This window comes from Mesoplodon bidens, assembly GCF_964165515.1.
Source record: "Mesoplodon bidens genome assembly, chromosome: 18".
In the NCBI taxonomy this organism is placed as follows: Eukaryota; Metazoa; Chordata; class Mammalia; order Artiodactyla; family Ziphiidae; genus Mesoplodon; species Mesoplodon bidens.
In genome coordinates, this window is record NC_138175.1 from 59,587,327 (window position 1) to 59,610,857 (window position 23,531).

General features: G+C 44.8%; 3 protein-coding genes across 6 annotated transcripts in view; 1 reads left to right on the forward strand and 2 right to left on the reverse strand.

The window, feature by feature from the left end:
• Positions 1-23,531, reverse strand: part of LOC308606595 (zinc finger protein 154-like) — a 318,213-nt gene that overhangs the window by 236,345 nt on the left and 58,337 nt on the right. The window lies entirely within an intron of this gene.
• Positions 1-23,531, forward strand: part of LOC308606583 (zinc finger protein 154-like) — a 289,896-nt gene that overhangs the window by 110,968 nt on the left and 155,397 nt on the right. The gene's annotated exons all lie outside the window — the stretch shown is intronic.
• Positions 5,162-21,769, reverse strand: LOC308606587 (uncharacterized protein). Of its 3 annotated transcripts, XM_081217658.1 has the most exons (3): positions 21,364-21,769; positions 19,996-20,122; positions 5,162-9,296 (listed from the first exon to the last, which is right to left on the reverse strand). In XM_081217658.1, the coding sequence occupies exons 1-3, from the start codon at positions 21,394-21,396 to the stop codon at positions 7,618-7,620; spliced, it is 1,839 nt and encodes a 612-aa protein (XP_081073784.1). In that variant the 5' UTR covers positions 21,397-21,769; the 3' UTR covers positions 5,162-7,617. The 3 variants fall into 3 exon arrangements, with proteins under 3 accessions (XP_081073784.1, XP_081073785.1, XP_081073786.1); XM_081217659.1 differs by lacking the exon at positions 19,996-20,122; XM_081217660.1 differs by lacking the exons at positions 19,996-20,122; positions 21,364-21,769 and adding an exon at positions 10,814-11,061.

A 23,531-nucleotide genomic window follows, 5' to 3' on the forward strand; every position in this document is an offset into this window, starting at 1 on the left:
TCTGGGTAATGTAGTGCCAAGTACTCAGGGAAGGTTACCCGCACCTGAATCGCCGAGAAAAAGCCAAGCTGCACCACGGAAACACTGTAATAAAAAAACCTCTAGGGCGGGAAAGGGGCTCCTATTTTCTTAAGGGAGCGGGGAAGGTTTGTTGTTCTTTTTCTAATTCTCATAGGTAGTAGGTTAGGCTATTTATTTGAGATGTCTCTTGTTCCTTGAGGCCTGCATTGCTATAGACTTCCCTCCTAGAATTGCTTTTGCTTCATCCCATAAATTTTGGAGTGTTGTGCTTCAGTTTACATTTGTCTTAAGATATTTTCTGCTTTCCCATTTGATTTCTTCACTGACCCATTGGTTTTTTAGTAGCATGTTATTTAGACTCCACATATTTGTTCTTTTCCCGTTTTTCTTATTGTAGTTGATTTCTGGCGAGATCCCTGCTCGCCTAGTGGTTAGGATTCAGCGCTTTCATTGCCGTGGCAGGGTTCCATCCCTGTTCAGGGAACTGAGATCCCACAAGTCATGTTACAGGCCCCCCCCCAAAAAATAATAATTACTGTAGTTGTGTTTTTGATGTCATATTTTACATCTTTGTGCTTATCCTGTTGTGTGTAGTTCTACTTCCGTCTACATTTAAAAAAAATCTACTTACCAGCTTATTTAAACGACCTTCATTCTTTACTATATATTTGCCTTCCCTAGTGGGATTTTCCCTTTCCTGAAGATTATTACTTATTTTCCATTTAGAGAAGACTCTTCAACATTTCTATTATGGTAGGATTAGTATTGATTAATTCTTTTGGGTTTTGCTGATCTGGGAAGTTCTTTATCTCTCCTCTTCTAAATGATAATCTTGCTGGGTAGAGTATCCTAGGTTGCAGCTTTCTCCCTTCCAGCACTTTGAATATATCCTGCCATTCCCTTCTGGCCTGCAAAGTGTCTGCAGAGAAAACAGCTGATAGCATTATTGGGATTCCCTAGTTTATTGGGATTCCCTAGTTTATTGGGATTCCCTAGTTTATGACTCTTTTTCTCTTGATGCATTGAGAACTCTGTCTTCAGCTTTTGCCATTTTCTTATGATATGTCTTGGTGTGGGTCTGTTTGGGTTCATCTTGTTTGGGATCCTGTGTATCAATACTTCCTGTACCTGAATACCAGTTTCCTTCTTCAGGTAAAGGAAGTTTTCAGCCATAATGTCTTGAAAAATATTTTTGTTCCCATGCTCCCTCTCTTTTCCTTCTGGAACCCCTATAATTCGAATATTGGAACACAACGTTATCCTAGAGATATTGTACATTCCTTTCATTTAAAAAAATAGTTTTTCTGTCTGCTTTCCTGATTCTGTGATTTCCATTATTCTATCTTCCAGACCACTTATGCATTCTCTGTATCTCTTCCTCTGCTGTTCATTCCTGCTAGCGTGCTTTTTATTTGAGCCATTGAACTTTTTTTTTTTTTTTTGGCCGCTCCACGCAGCTTGTTGGATCTCAGTTCCCCAACCAGGGATTGATTCCAGGCCACAGCAGTGAAAGCCCAGAATACTAACCACTAGGCCACCAGAGAACTCCCTTGAAGTATTTTATTTTTCATTGGGTCTCCTTTTGTTTTCTAGTTCTCTGTTAAAATGTCCAGCGTTTAGGTCAATTATTTTTCCTAGTTCAGTTAATATTTTTATTACCAATGTTTTGAATCATTTACATTGTAACAGTTATTTCTGTTTCATTGTTTATTCTTTCAGGGGTTTTCTCTTTCTCCCAATTGAGAGTATTTCATTGGCAATTTTCATTTTATTTAACTTTCTCTACCTCTATAAACTTAGGTGATACAGTTTCCCTTTGGGGTCTTGAAGGAGTGTCCTTCTGAGGGACTATGACTATGCAGAGTGGATATACCCAATGCTTTTGGTGGGAGGGCTGGATGTGATGTGGGTGCAAGTCACGTCTTTCCTCAGAGCGTGATGGCAGCTATCACCACAGTAAGGGCTGAGCCTGGAGACTCAGGGACTACAGCCAGCACCGGGTGTGAGACCTGATCCCAAGTTGCAGGAACAGAAGCCATGAGGGCTGGGCTGGGGCTGGCTCTGTTCCCATTAAGTGTGTGTCCTTCCCTCTCCCCACACTGGGACTTTAGCCACAGGAGCGCTGAAGCACGTGGGGTTTTCGTGCATACAGGGGTCTGGTATGCTGCCTGTGTAGGCCTCTGTGGCTATGCTCAGATGCAACCTAGAGTCTTTTTCCCCAGTTGTGGCTGCCCCAGATCCAGTGCTGCACTGTGGCATGCAGTGGGCTGGAGCATTGTCTTGGCTTGGACAGGGTGCACTGGACTGGGGACCATGGTGAAGTGATCATAGTGAATTCAACAGCTGCTAGAGGCCTCTCTCTGCCCTGCATTGGAAACAAGACCTCTTGCTCTCTCACAGCTGATCCGCAGCTCCACTCTCTCTCCCTCTGTGTTGCGGCACCACTCCAGAGGGAGGAGGCAGGCCCCTGTGGTTTCTGTGCATGGACGGTGGGGTGGGTGAGCTGTGGCCAACCAGCTGCCGTCAGAAGACTGGGCTGCTTCTGATATACCTGGGGAGTAAGTGCCAAGAATGGCTACCAAAGCCCCACTCTGACTCTGCACTGGGACCAGGTTGCCTCTGCTTCCAAAGGTCGACTCTTTTCCCAGGTCTTGGCGGCCACACATGCAGTCCCGTGCTCTGGCATGGAGTTAGTGAGGCCAGAGCATGTGCTCCACTGTGACTTGGGTGTGCTAAGATCCTGGCCACCAGAAACCTGCAAAAACCTGCTAATGCAGACCTCTCTCTGCCTGGCCGCAGGGACAGGCATTTGCTCCTCCCAAGCAAAATCCAGGCTCCTCCAGCCTTTCTATCTGTCCCAGTGGTCCTCCACCCCGTCAAGGAGGCTTGTCTCCACAACATAGACACGAGGACTGGAACACCTAGTCTGTACTTCAAGCCACTCCCTCCCCAGGGAGTGAGCTCACTGCCCAAGTGATCCCCCCTCCTGACCCCAGTGCTCTTCTTCCCTTCCTGCCCAGTTACATGTATATGTTTCTTACAGCCTTGGTTGTACAGGAGTCCTTCTGCCAGTTTTCAGTGAGGATTGTTCCAAATAAGTGTATTTTTGATGTGTTCGTGGGGGAACGTGAGCTCCATGCCCTCCTACACTGCCACCTTGATTTCCTCTCAGCTGGTCCATAATGAACAAAAACAACCAAATGAAAAATGAACTTATATTGTTTGGGGGACAAGCCTGCTTAGCCCAGTTTTATCAAGAAACCTGAAAAGCCAGTTTAGTAAGAGTTAACTCCCCCATTGATATCTGATCAAACACCCATTTCCTACCCTTGATATCTGATCTGAATAGCAAGATTAAGTCAGTTTAGCAAGAACACCCGTTACCCTGTTTTCTGTTGGTAATTTTCCATCCACTGACTCCTTCACTCTACTTCTTGGCTATAAATCCTCAGCTGTCTTTACTTAATGTTGAACTCAATCTTTCAGTCTTTGGGGACTCCTTTAAAGAACACCTTGCCCATCCTGATACCCTGTGACCCTCCACCCAAGAGCCCTGCTCATACCCTACACCCCATGTTGAGGGACAAGAGTATATTTTACTGGGAACCAACATTAATGGCTTTCCTGTGAATGACCCCATTTACCTACCCAATCTACCTAGTGATACCTAGTAATTATCATTACTCCAGTTTGTGAAAGGAGTCTGCAACTTAGAGAGGTGGAGGGACTTTCACAAAGGTACACAGCTCTCAGACCTTTGATGAGAGTGATTCCTCTACGCTGCACCTGTCCAATGGCATCTCTTTGGGCCCTTCCAGCGCGAACTCCATCTGCTGTGTCCCAATCATGAAGTACACACACCTGACGTCTGCATTTCCACCAGGGCCTCCAGCTCCACTATCCCCAGTGCACACCACCTCTCTGCAAACAGCCTCCCTCTTAGGAAGTTCTTCACAGGGACAGCAGCACCGCCCAGCAACACACACAGGTCTTCGGTTTCACCTCAGATGTGACACAGGCCTCCACCACCACATGCAGTGATTTGTTTCCAAGGTCATGTCCATCTTCACGAACCTGCTTCATGATGTACCTGTGTCCAAATTTTCCCAGTCACTGTTCTGAGCACTGTAAGGGAAACTGAAGGACTGGGAATGTCCACTGTAGCCCTCTCCCAGTCCCCAAGGCTCTTCCTCCTAACTCTAGGACCCACTGCCTAACTGCTCCTCCTACCCACCAGAAAAATGTCACCAAATAATGATCGCTAATCATCAAGAATGTGCCCACATCTCCTCGGGACTCATGCTTGACAAACCTAAGTCTAACTGCTATGTGCTGAATGCAGGCTGACACCTCCCATAAAGCCTGTAAAGCCCCAAGTCCTTCTGCTTGCTTGACAAAGCTCCTCACAGGTGTGAATTTCCAGGTTTTAACAAGGTGGTGACCCAGCCCCTGGTCTGAACACCATCCGTGCATCATCATACTTGCAGTGATGTGGGAGAGGTTGTTCTTTCCAGACCAGTCTGCACCCACCTCATCACACATTATCCAGGAGGACTGGGAGATTACGTGCTGCCCACACACCAGAATGTTGGGCATTCCTATCACATGCCTGCCCCAAAATCTCGCTGGAGTATTTGTGAGTTTTGTAGCCACACCTGCTGTGCTGGGTCAGCACCTCCCACTTTATTTCCCAAACAGGTTCTCACTTCTGTCATACATCCTTTGTGCTGTGGTACAGGAGTTTGTAGGTACAGGATGCATCGAAGTGTGTTAGCAATCAAAATCTGTCACACAGTGTCCCCAGTTGTGCTGATATTTAGAATACTTTCGTGTGTAATAAAGTTACTGGAGTTATGAAGGGGCTCTTTTATTTTAGAAACACATTTTAAGAAATTATGTATTCAGGGGCTTCCCTGGTGGTGCAGTGGTTGAGAATCTGCCTGCCAATGCAGGGGACATGGGTTCGATCCCTGGTCTGGGAAGATCCCACATGCCAAGTGCTGCAACTACTGAAGCCCATGCGCCTAGAGCCCATGCTCCACAACAAGAGAAGCCCATGCACCGCAAAGAAAAGTAGCCCCCGCTTGCTGCAACTAGAGAAAGCCTGTGTGCAGCAACGAAGACCCAACACAGCCAAAAATAAATAAATTTAAAAAAAAGAAATTTATGTATTCAAAGACATACCTGGGATTATAAATTGTAAAAACCACTAAGTAAACCACAAACACAAAAAATCTGCAAAAATACAGTAAAAGATGTAAGATACAGGAAGGTTCCTACAGTCATTCGATTTATATATACATTTGAAAAAAGTTATTTCAGAAGTAGAATATGCTCTTGCATCAGTATTTTTAATTTTGAGGATGAATTAAAAATGACAGGAGGAAACTGGTTTCAGGGCTTTACACAAGTATCACAGTGTTAAAATACACATTTAAGATACATGTAATTTATTTTCAGTCAACTATACATACATTAAACGATTTTTCAAACAAATATGAAAAACCTGTCACTTTATAATCATTCTACTATGGTTTATTAGTGACATTCTTAAAATTATTTGTGGCTACTGTACCTGTAAGGTAGAAAAATACGATGGTGGGCTCCTGGCAATGCTTCCCAGCTCCGTATTCAGTGACATTATGTTGGCAATTTGACATTGGCTATGCTGGGAGTATTTACACCAGGGAAATTGGCAAAGACTACAAACTAGGATTTCATTCACTGTGTTACTGAATATCTGGACTTAAGACTGAGGTAGGATATGGGAGTTCCCTGGTGGCCTAGTGGTTGGGATTCTGGGCTTTCAGTGCTGGGGCCTGGGTTTGATGTCTGGTCGGGGAAATGAGGTCCCACAAGCTGTGTGGTGTGGGGAAAAAAAAGGGGGGGGGACTGAGAATAAAAAAAGGAAAAAAACCTGAGGTAGCATATGTTAATAGTGCAGGTTTGTCTTTAACATATATAATGTATGTGGCCATCACATTATGCATAAGAGCAAAATTAAGAAAAAATTGAGAACATATTCTTTCACTATGCCAAATTACAGTTCCATGCAGAAGTCACTCACATTGGGTAAATGTGTGAAATCTCACAGAAACCCTTGTTGTTTCCCTGATCTCCTACTTGTCAAGGAAAGAGAAAATAGACAAAAACTCACAAAATAAAAGCAGGTAAAAGACAGAAATAGAAATTTATCAAAACAAGACATGCAGGTAAAAAACACATTAAAAAAAAAAAAAAAAAAACTCAAACTCAAGAATCCTGAGGGAATCCCCTGGCAGTCCACTAGTTATGGCTCTGCGCTTCCACTGCAGGGGGCAAGGGTTCAATCCCTGGTTGGGGAACTAAAATCCCACATGCCACAAAGTGCACCAAAAAAAAAAAAAAAAAAAAAAGAACCATGAGAAAAAAGCAATTAAAATCATACTGATTTTATACTGCGATTTTACACTCTTCATCGGAGGGGTCAGCCTGCATTCAGTCTTAGCTTTTAAGCTAGGTAGGTCAAATGTAGGTCACAAAAGGGGGGCAGGAAAGTTCTTGCTGATTAAAAATCATTATTTGGTGACTTACATTTTGCGGGGGGGAGCAGTAAGGGGATGGTAAAAGGGATCAGGAGGAAGAGCCTTGGGGACCAGGCCACGTGAGGGCCACAGTGGACATTCCTAGTCCTTCAGTGTCCTTCACACTGCCCAGAACAGTGAGCGGGTCAACTGCATAACGGGGAAACAAGGACATCCTGAAGTGGGTTTATGAAGAAGGAAAGGATGTTGAAAACAAAATCACTGCATATGGCAGTGGAGCCAGTGTCACATCTGGGGTGACTCCAAGTGATCCTCTCCACAGTGCCTGGCTTGGACAGTAAGAATGTCCCAAGAGGGAGGGTGTTTGTAGGAGGGAGATGTACACTGGGAAAAATGAAGCTGGAGGCCCAGGAGGAGAAGAACACATCAGGTGTTGGTAGTTCATCGTCGGGACAAAGCAAATGGGAGTCCCTGCTCGAAGCAGGAGAGGCCACTGGAAGGGTGCAGTGTAGAGGAAGCACTCTCATCAAAGGCCTGGCAGTAGTGAGGCCTTGTGGAATTCCCTCAACATCTCTGGGCTAAACATGCCTTCCTTTACAAATGTGAATAAAAACACTATGAGCACTGGTTTGGTTAGGTAGATGAATGGAGTCATTTCCAAGAAAGCCATCAATGTTGTTTCCCAGAGAAAAGACAGCCTATTCATCAGCATGGGGCTATGGTTATCAGCAGGGCTCCTGGGGTGGGGGGCAAAAGTGTCCGGATGGACAACGTGTCTTTGAGTCCTCAACGGGGGAAGCGGGGGTGGGGGGGAGGACTGAAGTGACCAGACTCCCCATGTCCTCAATCAGGCAACCTGGCATTGAATCCAGATCGCTGTTCACAACAGATGATACATTCTCTCTGTGCCGCAGTTTGTCCCAAGAAAGGGTACATTTGCTGCACAGTAACTGCAGGGGTTCTTCCCACCCTGTTACAATCTCAAACTCCTTGAACATTAGTCCCATCTATATTCGCTATATTCTAAGGCCCTTTAACCAGTGTGAACTGATGTTTAATGAAGTGGCACCTTTCAATAAGTATTGCGTTCCTTGCACTCACAAGACTTTTCTCCAGTGTGGATTTTCCTATGGATATGGAGGAGGTGTCTTCGGCTAAAGGATTTCCCACATTCAGTGCACTCAAAAGGCCTTTCTCCAGTGTGAACTCTCTGATGACGACAAAGGCTTGACCTATCAGTAAAACATTTCCCACATTCATTGCATTTATAAGGCCTTTCTCCTGTGTGAATTCTCTGATGAACATAAAGATCAGATATAATACTAAAACATTTCCCACATGCACTGCACTTATGAGGCTTTTCTCCACTGTGAACTCTCTGGTGACGATGAAGGCTCGAGCTACCAGTAAAACACTTCCCACATTCACTGCACTCATAAGGCCTTTCTCCACTGTGAACTCTCTGATGATAACAGAGACCAGAACTAGTAGTAAAAGACTTCCCACATTCACTGCACTCATAAGGCCTTTCTCCACTGTGAGCTCTCTGATGATAATAGAGACCAGAACTAGTAGTAAAAGATTTCCCACATTCACTGCACTCAAAAGGCCTTTCTCCACTGTGAACTCTCTGATGGTAACAGAAACCAGAACTAGTAGTAAAAGATTTCCCACACTGACTACACTCATAAGGCTTTTCTCCACTGTGAACTCTCTGATGGTAATGAAGGCTCGTCTTAGCAGTAAAAAATTTTCCACATTTATGGCATTCATATGGCTTTTCTCCAGTATGAACTTTCTTATGGGCACTGAGGTGTCCGTTTCGGCTAAAGAATTTCCCACATTCACTGCACTCAAAAGGCTTTTCTCCACTGTGAACTCTCTGATGATTACAAAGGATCGACCTATTACTAAAAGATTTCCCACATTCACTGCACTCGTAAGGCCTTTCTCCAGTGTGAACTCTCCTATGATAATAGAGGCCAGACCTAGTAGTAAAAGATTTTCCACATTCACTGCACTCATAAGGCCTTTCCCCACTGTGAACTCTCTGATGTGTAAGGAAACTAGATTTGTGGGTAAAAAATTTTCCACATTGGCTGCACTCATAAGGCCTTTCTCCAGTGTGAACTTTCTGGTGCTGACTATGGTTACTTCTTTGGGTGCAGGCTTTCCCACAGTTGCTGCATTCAGAAAACCTTTCACAAGTGAGGACTCGCTCAGACTGAACAAGTATTTCTGTGTGGCTGGAGGCTTTCTCACCTTCTCCCCAGCTGTGATGACCTTTTCCACTGTCAAAAACAGCTTCACACTCCTTACTGTTGTCCAGTTTCTTCCTGGTATTAGTGACCTGTTTCTGAAGTCCAGTTTTGGCCACGTAGTTGTTCCCAATCTCCATGTAGGTAGAGAGATTCCCTGTTGCATGGATTGTGCGGCTTTTGAAAAATGTGGGTCTCCCCATATCACAGCTGAAGGGTTTCTCTCTAATGCGCTGCTTCCGGTGCTGTTGAAGGTCTGCAGTGAAATAGAACTGTTTCCCACATGCCCCACATGTGTATGCTTTCTGGCCCCTATTTGTTCCTTGCTCTTCAGCCAAGTGCAAAATGTCTCTCAAGACTGGGACGCACATCTTACAGGGCTGGGCCTTCTCAGGAGATGAACCTGCGCTGGGAGTCCTGATCTGTGACACTCCTTCTGCAGATACGTTCTGTTCAGAAGGTGTCTCTTCATCCTCGACCCGGTGCCAAGAACCTGAAAACAAAGAAGTGATGGTGAAGTTCTTGTTCACGTTATTGGATGTGAGTGACACCATCAGAACTGTATATCTGACACCTGAAGGAAGCAGTCCACAGGATTGTGTTCAGGAAATGGAGTTGGGGTCAAATTGGGAAAGAAGGTGCTCTCACCAAGTACAGGACACAGGGACTGGATGTGGCCCAAGGCAAAAGGCAAGTTCGACAATTCACTCCTCTGTCAATGGCTTTCACTAGGACCACATCTACTGGTGACCTATCATACTATGCAGAAGTGTATTTCCAGGCCCTAGAAAATCTGACTGCAACTGGTAGCTGGTGTTCAAGGAATATTAAAGGATATATACATGGTTGAGGACATAAACAATACCAGTAAGTACTAAGGGGCAAACAATGTGAAGACCACACGAGATAAATGGGTTAGAGAGGTGGTAGGGAAATTATCCCAGGCTGGAGTCAGAATAAAAATGGGAAGTGGGGAATTCCCTGGTGGTCCAGGGGTTAAGACTCAATGCTTCCAATGCAGGGAGTGTGGGTTCAACCCCTGGTTGGGAAACTAGGATCCCACAGGCTGTGGGGCATGGTCAAAAAAAAAAAAAAAAAAAAAGGCAAGTAGTAAAAAGCACAAGTTAGCAGAATGTCAAGAACGGAGAAAGGGGGCTTCCCTGGTGGCGCAGTGGTTGAGAGTCCGCCTGCCGATGCAGGGGACGTGGGTTCATTCCCTGGTCTGGGAAGATCCCACATGCCGCGGAGTGGCTGGGCCCGTGAGCCATGGCCGCTGAGCCTACGCGTCCAGAGCCTGTGCTCCGCAACGGGAGAGGCCACAACAGTGAGAGGCCCGCGTACAGCAAAAAAAAAAAAAAAAAAAAAAAAAAAAAAGGAGAAAGGACAAGAGAAGTTATTGGGGGCCACTGGCAATGGCCCTAAAACACTAGTCAAATAAGGTACGTTCCAGGTATTACTTCTCAACACAGACCTTATAACAAGCACTCTCCCAGCGGCCATTCATCTTACCAGGCTATCTGTAAGCTCTTTATACTGAAACTAGAGTCATATCCATCCCATGAAACCACCAAGGACTCTCCATCCCCAGCTGAAAAATTACATGGGACAGAAATGATACAAGCCCTAACAGAGTCAGGACAGGTAAGTGGCCAACATGAGCCCAGAGGAACTCAGTACACAATAGACCAAGGAATGATATTTACTTTTTTTTTTTTTGCGGTACGCGGGCCTCTCACCGTTGTGGCCTCTCCTGTTGGGGAGCACAGGCTCCGGACATGCAGGCTCAGCGGCCATGGCTCACGGGCCCAGCTGCTCCGTGGCATGTGGGATCTTCCTGGACCAGGGCACGAACCCGTGTCCCCTGCATCGGCAGGCAGACTCTCAACCACTGCGCCACCAGGGAAGCCCGGAACGGTATTTAAATACCACAAAAAGAACGTCCAGTGGAGCCAGAGTGGGGAAGGATGCACGGTGGATACAGTACAGACTGTTAAGAATCCATCTCCTCACCTAAACAGGAATAATCTAACTGATGTAACTCTTTCGCAACTATGGAGTCTGCTGAAGATTTGCAGTGTCCCACAAAAGGAAGTTTGAACAGACGGAACTTCAAAACCAGAATCAGATATCAGAGGCATGTTGGGATGATTATGCTGGGAATATAAAACAATTATGATTAATATGCTAATTAATGTCTGCAAATGGATAAAGCAGACAGCATACAAGAGCAGAAAGGCAATGTAAGCAAAGAGATGGGAAATCTAACAAAGAATCAAGAAATGCTAGAGATCGAGAACACCATAACAGAAATGAAAAATGACTGTGATAGGCTTATTTATAAGCTGGAGATAGGTGAAGAAAGAATCTGAGCTTGATGTTCTCTTAGGAAAAACTTCCAAAACTTAAAAGAAAAAGGGACAAGACAAAAAAAAAAATCCAATATTGGTGGGACAACTACAAAAGGTTTAACATACACATATGGAAACATCAAAAGGAGAAAGAGACAAAGGAACGGAAAAAATATTTGAGGCAATAATGATGGAGAATTTCCACCAAATTACTATGAGACACCAAAGCACAGATCCAGGAAGCTCAGAGAACATCAAGTAGGTTTAATGCGAGAAAACTACACCTAGGAATATCACATTCAAATGCACCAAAAAAGTCCTGAAAGAAGCCATAGCAATAAACACCTTACCCACAGAGAAGCAACAAAAACAATTACAGTTGAATTCTCCTCAGAACTCATGCAGACAAGAAGAGAATGAAGTGAAACATTTAAAGCACTTGGGGTGGGTGTGGGAAGTGACCTTCAGCAACCCAGAATTTGGTATCCAGCAAAAATTACCCTTCAACAGTGATGGTGAAATAAACACTTTCTTACATACAGAAAAACTGTGGGAATATATTAAAAGAAGTTTTTCAGAGAGATGAAGGGACTTCCCTGGCAGTCCAGCCGTTACCATGCATGCTTCCACTGCAGGGGGCGTGCGTTTGATCCCTGGTCGAGGAACTAAGATGCCGCATGTGGCACAGCATGGCCAAAAAAAAAAAAAAAAAGAGATGGTAAATGATATAGATCAGAAATTTGGGTTTCATAGAGAAAGGAAGAGCATCAGAATAAAAAATATTTTACTGACACATAATTGTTAGGGAACATCATATATCCTTAAGCTGTAAAACATGATTCCATATATGTACACACTGAAATGACTACCACATAAGTTCAGTTGTATTATGTCTTACAATTTTCTTTCTTCTGACGAGAACTTTTAAGATCTACTTTCTTAAAAACTTCTAAATATACAATGCAGTTTTGTTAACTAAAGTCACTATGCTGTGAATTACATCCCCAGGACTTAATCATAACTAGAAGTCTGTAACTTCTGAAACCCTCCACCCATGTCATCTACCCACCTTCCCGCGTTCTGGCAACCACTAATCTGTTGTCTGCATCCGAGTTTGGTGGTGTTGTTTTTGCTGTTTTTTTCAAAGATTTCCCATGTAAGTATAATCACGTAGTACAGTTAAACCTTGAATAACATGGGTTAGAATTGCTTGGGTCCATTTACACAGGGATATTTTCCAATAAATACACAGCACTACATGATCTTTAGTTGGATGCATCCAAAAATGGGAAACTTGGGCTTCCCTGGTGGTGTAGTGGTTAAGAATCCACCTGCCAATGCAGGAAACATGGGTTCGAGCCCTGGGCTGGGAAGATCCCACATGCCACGGAGCAACTAAGCCCATGTGCCACAACTACTGAGCCTGCACTCTACAGCCCGCGAGCCACAAATGCTGAAGCCTGAAAGCCACAACTACTGAAGCCCGCGCGCCTAGAGCCCGTGCTCCGCAACAAGAGAAGCCACTGCAATGAGAAACCTGAGCACAACAACCAAGAGTAGCTCCTGCTCGTTGCAACTAGTGAAAGCCCGCGTGCAGCAGCGAAGACCCAACATAGTCAAAATAAATATAAATAATTAGTTAATTAATATTTTTAAAACAATGGGAAACTTCAGAATCACAGAGCTATGGGACTTAAACATCCCCAGATTTCAGTATGTGCAGGGGATCCTGGCACCAATCCTCTGTGGAAACATAGGGACAACAGGATTTCTCTCTCTGACTTACTTCACTTAGCATAATGCCCGTAAAATCCAATCATGTTGCTGTAAATGCAAAACTTCCTTCTTTTTTTAATGGTTGAATAAAACTGAATAGTATTCCATATATAAGACGTGTTTGTTATCCACCTCATCCATCAACAGACACTTAGGTTGTTTCCATGTCTTGGATATTGTAAATAATGCAGCAATAAACATGGAGTACACATATCTTTTTGAGATGATGATTTCACTCTCCTAAATAAACAGAGACGGAACTGCTGGACCATATGGTAGTTCCTTTCTTAATTCTGTAAGGATTCTCTACTCTTTTCCATGTGGTAGAAATAATGTACATTCCCACCAACAGTGCACACGGGGTCCCTTTGCTTCACATCTTCTCCTGTACTTATTTATTGTCTTTTTCATAACAGACATTATAACAGGTGTGAGGTGGTATCTCATTGTGGTATTAATTTGCATTTCCCCAACCATTAGTGATACTGAGCACCTTTTCATGTAGAAGGTCACCATTTACATCTTCTTCTGAAAACTGTCTATTTAGATCTAACAGTTTGTACAAAACAACAATAGCAACAGTGTACTCCATCACGTATTTTTAAACATACCCATATATGTATGTTTATGTAAAATTAAAACAAAAGACAACAATAATACAATGGAGAAGATGGAAAATGAGGATTTTTTAAAATTATGAGCTTTTTAAACTACCCACGAAACCACATAGTGTCATTTGAACATGGGCTTGAATTAGTTGTAAATACATATTGGAAACTCTATCGTGACTACATAAAAAATGAAAAGGAACAAGTATAGATGATATGCTAACAAAGGAGAGAAAAAGGGTCATTCAAAATGCTTCATTAAAACCACACAAAGAAGGTGGAAGACTAAACGAGGAACAAAGAGCAAGGGCAATGGAAAGAAAATGGTAACAAATATGTTAGACGTCTATCCAACTGTATCAATATATTAAACATCGATAGTCTTAATGCACCAGTTAAAAGAGAGATTATCAGAGTGGATCAAAAAACAATACTGAATTATATGTTGCCTCTGAGAAACCCACTTTAAGTACAAAGATGCACATAGAGGAAGCTCCCTGGTGGTGCAGTGGTTAAGAATCCACTTTCTGGGCTTCCCTGGTGGTTCAGTGGTTGAGAGTCCACCTGCCGATGCAGGAGACGCGGGTCTGTGCCCCGGTCTGGGAAGATCCCACATGCCGTGGAGTGGCTGGGCCCGTGAGCCATGGCTGCTGAGCCTGTGCGTCCAGAGCCTGTGCTCCGCAACTGGAGAGGCCACAACAGTGAGAGGCCCGCGTACTGCAAAAAAAAAAAAAAAAAAAGAATCCACCTTCTAATGCAGGGGACGCGGGTTTGATCCCTGGTCTGGGAACTAGATCCTACATGTATGCCGCAACTAAGAGTTCACACACCACAACTAAGGAGCCTGAGAGCTGCAACTAAGGAGTCCATCGGCCACAATTAAGGACCCCACCAGCCACAATTAAGGAGTACACGTGCCACAACTAAGGAGCATACGTGCCACAACTAAAGGAGCAAGTGAGCCTCCACTAAGGAGCCCGCAAGCCTCGACTAAGACCCAGCACAACAAAAAATTTAAAAAAAATTTAAAAAGATGCTTAAAGGGCTTCCCTGGTGGCGCAGTTGTTGAGAGTCTGCCTGCAGATGCAGGGGACGCGGGTTCATGCCCTGGTCCGGGAGGATCCCACATGCCGCGGAGCGGCTGGGCCCGTGGGCCATGACCGCTGAGCCTGCACATCCGGAGCCTGTGCTCCACAGCAGGAGAGGCCATGGCAGTCAGAGGCCCACATACCGCAAAAAAAAAAAAAAAAAGATGCTTAAAAAAAAAGATGCATGTAAATTAAAAGTATGTCAATACAGAAAAAGAGGTCAACACAAATCAAAAGAAAAAAAAGAAAAGTGGTAGTAACTATACTGATATCACAGCAGATTTCACATAAGCAAAATAATCAGGGATAATGAGAATGACACAATGGTAAAGGGGTCAATACTCCAGAATACACAACAATCCTTAACATGTCTGCGTCTAACAACACAATGTCAAAATATGAGGCAAAACAGACCTACAAGTAAAAAATAGATGAATCTGCTATAACACTTGGAGACTTCATTCCACACACTTCTATAAGAAATGAACAGATCCAGAAAACAAAAAATCCATAAGGATGCTGGTAAACTGAGGATCACCATCCTCAGTCAACTGGATGTAACAGTCACCTACAGATTACTAGGCTACTCCATTCAAAAACAGCAGAATATTCTTCTCAAACTGACATAGAACATTCACAAGATGGACTACATCTTGGGCCAGAAAACACACCTTAACAAATTTAAAAGAATAGAAAACATACAAGGTCAGTTCTCAGAACAAAGTGGAATTACACCAGCAACCAGTAACAAAAGGACAGCTGTAAAATTGCACAACACTGATAAATTAAACAATACACTTCCAAATAAAACATGGATCAAAGACAAAATATTAAGATAAATTTTTAAGTACTTTGAAAGAAATAAACACAGCACTTGTCAAAACATGCAGACGGGGACTTCCCTGGTGGCGCAGTTAAGAATCTGCCTGCTGGGCTTCCCTGGTGGTGCAGTGGTTGAGAATCTGCCTGCTAATGCAGGGAACACGGGATCGAGCCCTGGTCTGGGAGGATCCCACATGCCGCAGAGCAACTAGGCCCGTGAGCCACAACTACCACAACTACTGAGCCTGCGCGTCTGGAGCCTGTGCTCTGCAACAAGAGAAACTGCGATAGTGAGAGGCCCACGCACCGCGATGAAGAGTGGCCCCCGCTTGCCACAACTAGAGAAAGCCCTCGCACAGAAACGAAGACCCAACACAGCATAAATAAATAAATTAATTAACTCCTACCCCCAACATCTGAAAAATAAATAAATAAGTAAGCTGAATGTTAAAAAAAAAAAAAAGAGTCTGCCTGCCAATGCAGGGGACACGGGTTCAAGCCCTAGTCTGGGAACATCCCACATGCTGCAGAGCAACTGAGCCCATGTGCCACAACTACTAAGCCTGCAACTACTGAGCAACTACTGAAGTCCGGACGCCTAGAGTCCGTGCTCTGCAACAAGAGAAGCCACCACAATAAGAAGCCTGTGCACCGCAACGAAGAGTAGCCCCCACTCACTGCAACTAGACAAAGCCCACAAACAGCAACGAAGACCCAACGCACCCAAAAATAAACTTAAAACAAAAAAATGCCAATGCAGTGAAAGCAGTGTTTATATGGCAATCGGTAGCATTGAATGCATATATTAGATAAGATGAAAAAACTAAAATCAGACATCTGTGCCTCTATCTTAGGAAACTAGGGGAAAATGAAATACAATGGAAGAAGAAAAGAAATAATTTAAAAAATCAGTAGAGAAAAATCAACAAAGTCAAAAAAAAAGCTGGTTCTTTAAAATGCTAAAATCAAAAACATGCTAGTCAGCCTAGTCACAAAAACAAGAGAGGATACAAATTACTAATATCAAAGTGAAAAAGGAGGGCTTCCCTGGTGGCGCACTGGTTACGAATCCGCCTGCCAATGCAGGGACACGGGTTCGAGCCCTGGTCTGGGAAGATCCCACATGCCACAGAGCAACTAAGCCCGTGAGCCACAATGACTGAGCCTGAAAGCCACAACTACTGAGCCCGCGTGCCTAGAGCCCGTGCTCCACAATAAGAGAAGCCATTGCAATGAGAAGCCCGCACGCCACAACGAAGAGTAGCCCCCCCCCGCTCGCCGCAACTAGAGAGAGCCTGTGTGCAGCAACGAAGATCCAATGCAGGAAAGGAGGGAGGGAGGGAGGACAGAAGAATTATACACCATGACCAACTGAGAATGATTCACATTATACGATGCTGACTTAACATTAAAAAATCAATTAATATAAACCACGTCATCAACAGGTTAAAAACCAACTCATGATCTCCTCAATAGATGCAGTAAAAGGATCTGACAAAATCTAACCGCCACTCATGTTAAAAATCTCCATATGGGGCTTCCCTGGGGTGCAGTGGTTGAGAATCTGCCTGCTAATGCAGGGGACACGGGTTCAAGCCCTGGTCTGGGAAGATCCCACATGCCGTGGAGCAACTAGGCCCGTGTGCCACAACTACTGAGCTTGCGCGTCTGGAGCCTGTGCTCTGCAACAAGAGAGGCCGCGACAGTGAGAGGCCTGCGCACCGCGATGAAGAGTGGCCCCTGCTCACCGCAACTAGAGAAAGCCCTCGCACAGAAACGAAGACCCAACACAGCCAAAAATAAATAAATGAATAAATAAATAATTAAAAAAAAAAAAAAAAAAAAAAGAGTCCGCCTGCCGATGCGGGGGACGCGGGTTCGTGCCCCGGTCCGGGAGGATCCCACATGCCGCAGAGCGGCTGGGCCCGTGAGCCATGGCCGCTGAGCCTGCGCGTCTGGAGCCTGTGCTCCGCAATGGGAGAGGCCACAGCAGTGAGAGGCCCGCGAACCGCAAAAAAAGAAAAAAAAATATCTCCATATGATATAACCTAAAAATTGAAAAAAAACCTTCAACTTGATATACTAAATAAAACCCTATAGCTACTATCATACTTACTAGAGAAAAACTAGAACTCTCCCACTAAGATCAAGAAGGCAAGGATGTTCGCTTTTACAACTCCCTTTCAACTTTATAGTGGAAGTCAAAACAAAGGCAATGAGATGAGGTTATATAAATGGCATACTGATCAGGAAGGAAGGAATAAAACTGTCTTCATTCTCATATGACATGACCAGCTATGTAAAACACCCAAAAAATAGAGGAAAAAAAAATTCCTGGAACTAAGAAGCAATTATAGCAAGCTTTCAGGACATAAGCTTAATATACAAAAGTCAGTTACATCCTATACATCATCAATGAACAAGTAAATTTGAAATTTAAAACACAATACCATGTAAATTAGCACCCGCTCAAAAAAAAAAAAAAAGAGAGAGCAAGAGAAAGAAATATTGAGTTATTGAGTTACAGATCTACCAAAACAGGTACAAGATATACATGAGAGAAACTATAAAACTTAGAGAAATCATGAATTCCACGGCGGTCCACTGCTTAGGACGCCATGCTTTCACTTCCATGGTCCCGAGTTCGATCCCTAGTAGGGGAACTAAAATCCCTCAGGCCTCGCAGTGCAGCCAAAAAACAAACAAACAATCAAACACTCTAATAAAGAAATCAAAGAACTAAATAAATGGAAAGCTATTTCACGTTCATAAACAGGAAAACCCAGTATCGTCAAGATGTCCGTTCTTCCCAACTTCATCTATAGATTCAATGCAACCCAAATCAAAATACCAGCAAGTTATTTTGTGGACATAAATAGTCTGATCCTAAAATTTATACAAAAAGGCAGAAGTCCCAGAATAGCCAACACAAAACTTAAGAAGAACAAAGCTGGCAGACTGACACTACTCAACTTTAAGACTTAGTATCCAAAGTAATCAAGCCAGTGTGATATTGTTGAAAAGACAGAGAAACTGTTCAATGAACAGTACTGAAAACCCAGAAATAGACCCATAGAAATACACTCAACTGACCTTTGACAGATGAGCAAGCACAATCCAATAGAGAAAAGTTAAGTCTTTTGAATAAATAGTACTGGAACAACCGAACATCACATGCCAAGAAATGAATTCTAGACACAAACCTTCACAAAAAATTAACTCAAAATGGATCACAGACCTAAATGCTAAATACAAAAAACTCTTAAAACTTAGTAAGAAAACAAAACCCAAATACCAAATGAGCAAAACACCTTAACAGGGCTTCCCTCATGGCACAGTGGTAGAGAGTCCGCCTGCCGATGCAGGGGACACGGGTTCGTGCCCTGATCCGGGAAGATCCCACATGCCGCGAAGCGGCTGGACCCGTGAGCCATGGCTGCTGAGCCTGCGTGTCCGGAGCCTGTGCTCCGCAACGGGAGAGGCCACAACAGAGAGAGGCCCGCGTAATGCAAAAAAAAAAAAAACAAAAAACAAAAAACAAAAAAAAACACCTTAACAAACACCTCATTAAAAGAAGATATACAGGACTTCCCTGGTGGCACAGTGGTTAAGAATCTGCCTGCCAATGCAGGGACACAGGTTCGAGCCCTAGTCCGTGAAAATCCCACATGCCACGGAGCAAATAAGCCTGTGTGCCACAATGACTGAGCCTGCACTCTAGAGCCTGCAAGCCACAACTACTGAAGCCCATGTGCCACAACTACTGAAGCCCGCGTGCCTAGAGTCCATGCTCTGCAACAGAGAAGCCACTGCAATGAGAAGCCCGCGTACCACAATGAAGAGTAGACCCCGTTTGCCGCAACTAGAAAAAGCCCATGTGCAGCAACCAAGACCCAACGTAGCCAAAAAAAAAAAAAAAAGATATACAGATGACAATTTAGCATATACAAAGATGCGAGGAAATGCAAATTAAACTGAAAAGTACACACTATTACATACCTGTAAGAAGGGCCAAAATCCAAACATTCACAACACCAAATGCCGGTAAGGGTGTGGAGCAACAGGAATTTCATTCATTGCTGACCGGAATGCTTAACAGATGCCAGTGTTGATAAACAGAAATTGGAACCTTGGGAAAAGGTCTTACAGAAACAGCTCATGATCTGTTTTAGTAACGACCGTGTCAGTGACAACAGTCTGTTGCGAAGTCAGGCACAAAAAAATGTCATGAACAGGAATGGAGCAAAACTTGGGTGCCATGGATCTTGACAATCTCCTGGGCAAAGAGGGCAAGCAAGGAGGGATCTATCAGACTGAGTGCAAGACGAGTGAACCTCAATCCTCACCTGCCAAACTCTGGAGCTACAGGTGTCCCGGCACTAAGGAATAGGGATACACCCTGCCTAGCCATAGTAACCACAGCACAGAACCAAGGAATTGAAGAAGAAAGCAGTGCCCATGTTCCAGATGAGAAAGACAGAGTTGCCCTTGGGGAAGAGAAGAAAGGCAGAGCCTAGCTCAGAGGATAGGGGTGGGTGTGAGGGCCTTACCCAGCATGCAGACAAGGGCAAAGTTCTCCAGCATGACATCAAGGTACAGGTGTATCTGAACCTCATCGAGAAGACGCCACTCCTCCCGGGAGAAGTACACGGCCACATCCTCAAAGGTCACACTGCCCTGGTAAACAGCGACAAATAAAACCATGAACGGTCTCACTCCTGAAAACCCACAATCCACATTCCCACACATTTCCCCTACTGCCCAATGAGATGGAGCTTCTTGAGACCTGGGGGAAAAAACCTCCCTCCTCTGATCTGAACCTCGCATTGCCTCCAGAACACACAGGCAGTCATTTCAGGTCTAACTCTTGCCCTTCCCTGTTTATTCCCACCAGAAAAAAGGAGACCTGCACTTACCTACCCCAGCTCACCTCACCGCACAGCACTCCCACATACTGGTATTGGATTCATGAGTAACCTTCCACGCCTCCTTCCACTGGCGTTGGGAAATGGGAACCCCCTCCATAGGACCCGGCCTGCACTCAGGAACCTGAGCATGGGGTTCTCCAGGGTCCCCAAACCAAAGAGCTGGGAGAATGGCAGGTGAAGAGCCCCAATACACCTCCAATACAGAGAATGTGTGCGTGGTGGGTGAGAACAAGCGAGGGACTGGGACAACCTCCACTTGCTCCAAGTGCTTCTGCAGCCTGGGAACATGCAAGAAAAGGCAAACTATGGAGGAAAGAGACCATGGCGGTGTTCCAGAGGCTCATGCACTTGTCTGCATGCTGGGTAAGGCCCTCACACCCACCCCTATGCTCTGAGCTAGGCTCTGCCTTTCTCTTTTCCCCAAGGGCATCTCTGTCCTCAAAACTGGACCTCTGTCGGGTACCAGAGCCAGCAAACCTCTGGCTGACTGGCAAACCTCTCCTCCGTGCCTTGGTCCCCGGTGCTACCTCTTACCAGCTGTGACCTTGGAAAAGTCACAACTTCCCTGTGCCTCAATGATCTCATCACCCCCTACAGTCTGTGCTTCCACATTTTTAAAGGCCTAATTCAGATGGTGTCCTTCCTGTGCTCAAAACTCTCCACCGCTCCGAGGGCTCTCGGAGCCCTTCTCAGAGGGCTTTCCTCTCGGAGAAGAAAGGTACAACCTCTCATCTACCACTCCAGATGCAGCCTGGCCTCAAACTTTCTCCCTTGAAGAAACAAGATGGACTCCAGGTTCCCGGAATGTTCCTGCTTCATTTGCATCTCCAAGTCTCACGCAGACAGAAAAAGGGAAAAGACCCCTGGAGGCCTCCCAGTCCTAGACCCGGCGCCTGGGATAAAGCGACGTGAACAGCCGCCTCTCACGCGGGCCGTTCGTATCTGGGTGGGGAAACAGGCCGGGGAGAACCCGGAACACGCAGCGTTTACCTGAGCCGGGTCCCTCAGCGCAGGCGCCGCCATCGGAACTTCTGGACGGAAAGGAGTAGCGACAGTTGACCGACCGGGTCCCACTCCGCACGGACACCGCACGGGTCTGTCCCCGACCCTCAAAACCGCCGCGGTTCAGTGCGCACAGAGCCTCCTCTTGCGCCTCTTAGCCTGTCACCTCGCTCCGAACACCGCACACACAAGCCCCTGAGCATCTACAGAGACTCCACCGTAATTAAAATGGCAGCCACGAAGAAGCCGGAAGTCCCTCTCCAGGAGGTTCGCCCTCCTGGAAATGCCCCCTTGCTCGATTTTCATTGGATGAAAGTCGCTGCCCCTTAGCACACATTCTTCTGGGTAATGTAGTGCAAAAGTCTCAAGGAAGGAAGCCCCACACCGGGAAGCACCTGGGAAAAAGCCAAGAAGCACCCGGAGGAGCACTGGGAAATGACCTCTAGGGCTGGGCAGGGGCTCCAGCCTTATTAATGGGGCGGGGGACCCATGGGGGCGGGGAGTGTTAAGAGCATTTAAGAGTCCTTAATGCTACTTATCAATGAAGTGTTTGGACATTATCTCAGAATCCTTTAAACCATCCCACGTTTAAACCCACTGGTAACAGGAACAAAAACTAAACATTATCCTATATGCATGCAGCCTGAAGAGCTAAAGTAATTTTGTGGGCTTTGTTCAGGGACCAGAAAAAAGTCAGACAGAACGCTGACTGGGAATATGGAGAGGAGATTTTGGACAGGCCTGCTCGGCAAGAGGGAAGGGCACTGCTTCTCGTCTCCCTAGAAAAGGCTCTTCTGACTGCATAGTCAGTGATTGTGCCCAATTCAGTGACAAAAACTGATGACCAAGCCACCGACGATAGCTGTTCTCTTGCTCTTTGTACATTCCTTGCTCCACCAGTCTGATTCACCTACACCCTAGTCACATGAATGAACTTCCCTTACTATTGTTATTTTATTTATTTTGGCCCGCACTGTGTGGCTTTGGGGATCTTAGTTCCCCAACCAGGGATCAAACCCAGGGAAAGGGTGGAGTCCTAACCACTGGACAGCCAGGGAATTCCCTGACCTTCCCTCTTAATCATAAGGCCTAATCAGTCAATGCGTACCTACTTATCCTGGCCCCAGCTAGTGAATGTGCTAATCTTTAGATCATATTTCACTTTGTATTTCCGCATTTTTATCTATTACTGAAAATGGTTTGATCTGATGTACAGAGGCTACCCAGAGGTTTCACTGAAAACAGAGCAGTTTCGTGTGCAATGCACAATTTTCTTAATATAGACTTTACAAAATTATCAATATTGGTGGATTCCTAACCCAAGATAGATTTTTCTGTTTTTTGGAAAAAATATAACTATCAAAAACAATTGAATAACTGGCTGAGCTTAGAAGAACCTGTATTTAGGCAAGATTTACTTTCTCCAGATTACTCAGTGCCCATTTATCTGATACAGCTGAGCAGAAGTAGGTAATACATTTGTTTATCTTTCTACCATTTCTTTGTCTCAAATTAAAATCAATATCTCCTAGATATGAAAGTGATGGGCATGCCAACTTGGAAATAGGGATTATGTTCCTCACTCACACTGGAGCTGGGGTCCTAGAAAACTCCTCCTGCCTTTGTCTTCATAACTTCACCTTGCTCACCAGTTACAAGTTGAGACCCACTGATAAGACTGTCAACCAACTGATCTTGGCCAACAACTGTTTTACCAAAAGCCTGCTTTCAGTTTTAAGGTTTGTTGGATTCTCTGGCAAAATAACCACTCGTCTCACATGAATAAACAGCTTCAATCAAATCTTTAATAGAAAGTGATTTAACTTAACTTCAATATACAATCATTTGAGGGAAAGGAGTAAGAATATTAACAGAGTATATAAATTTCAATATACAAATCATTAGAGGGAGAGGAATAATATTAACAGAGTATATAACAGAGCATACATCACCGAACTGGGCCGACACCTACTTCCAGATCCAAGTGGCAGCTAGGAATTCCCTTGAACAGCAATCTGGAGTCCCAGTTGGGAAGGTCCCGGGCGGTGAGTCCATGCCACGGGTGGGACTTCAGAGTGCTGCCCAAAGGAGACCTGCTTTTAACGCCAAGCCGCAAGCTGATAGTCATCAGCTTGCGTGCAAGTACGCAGCTCTAT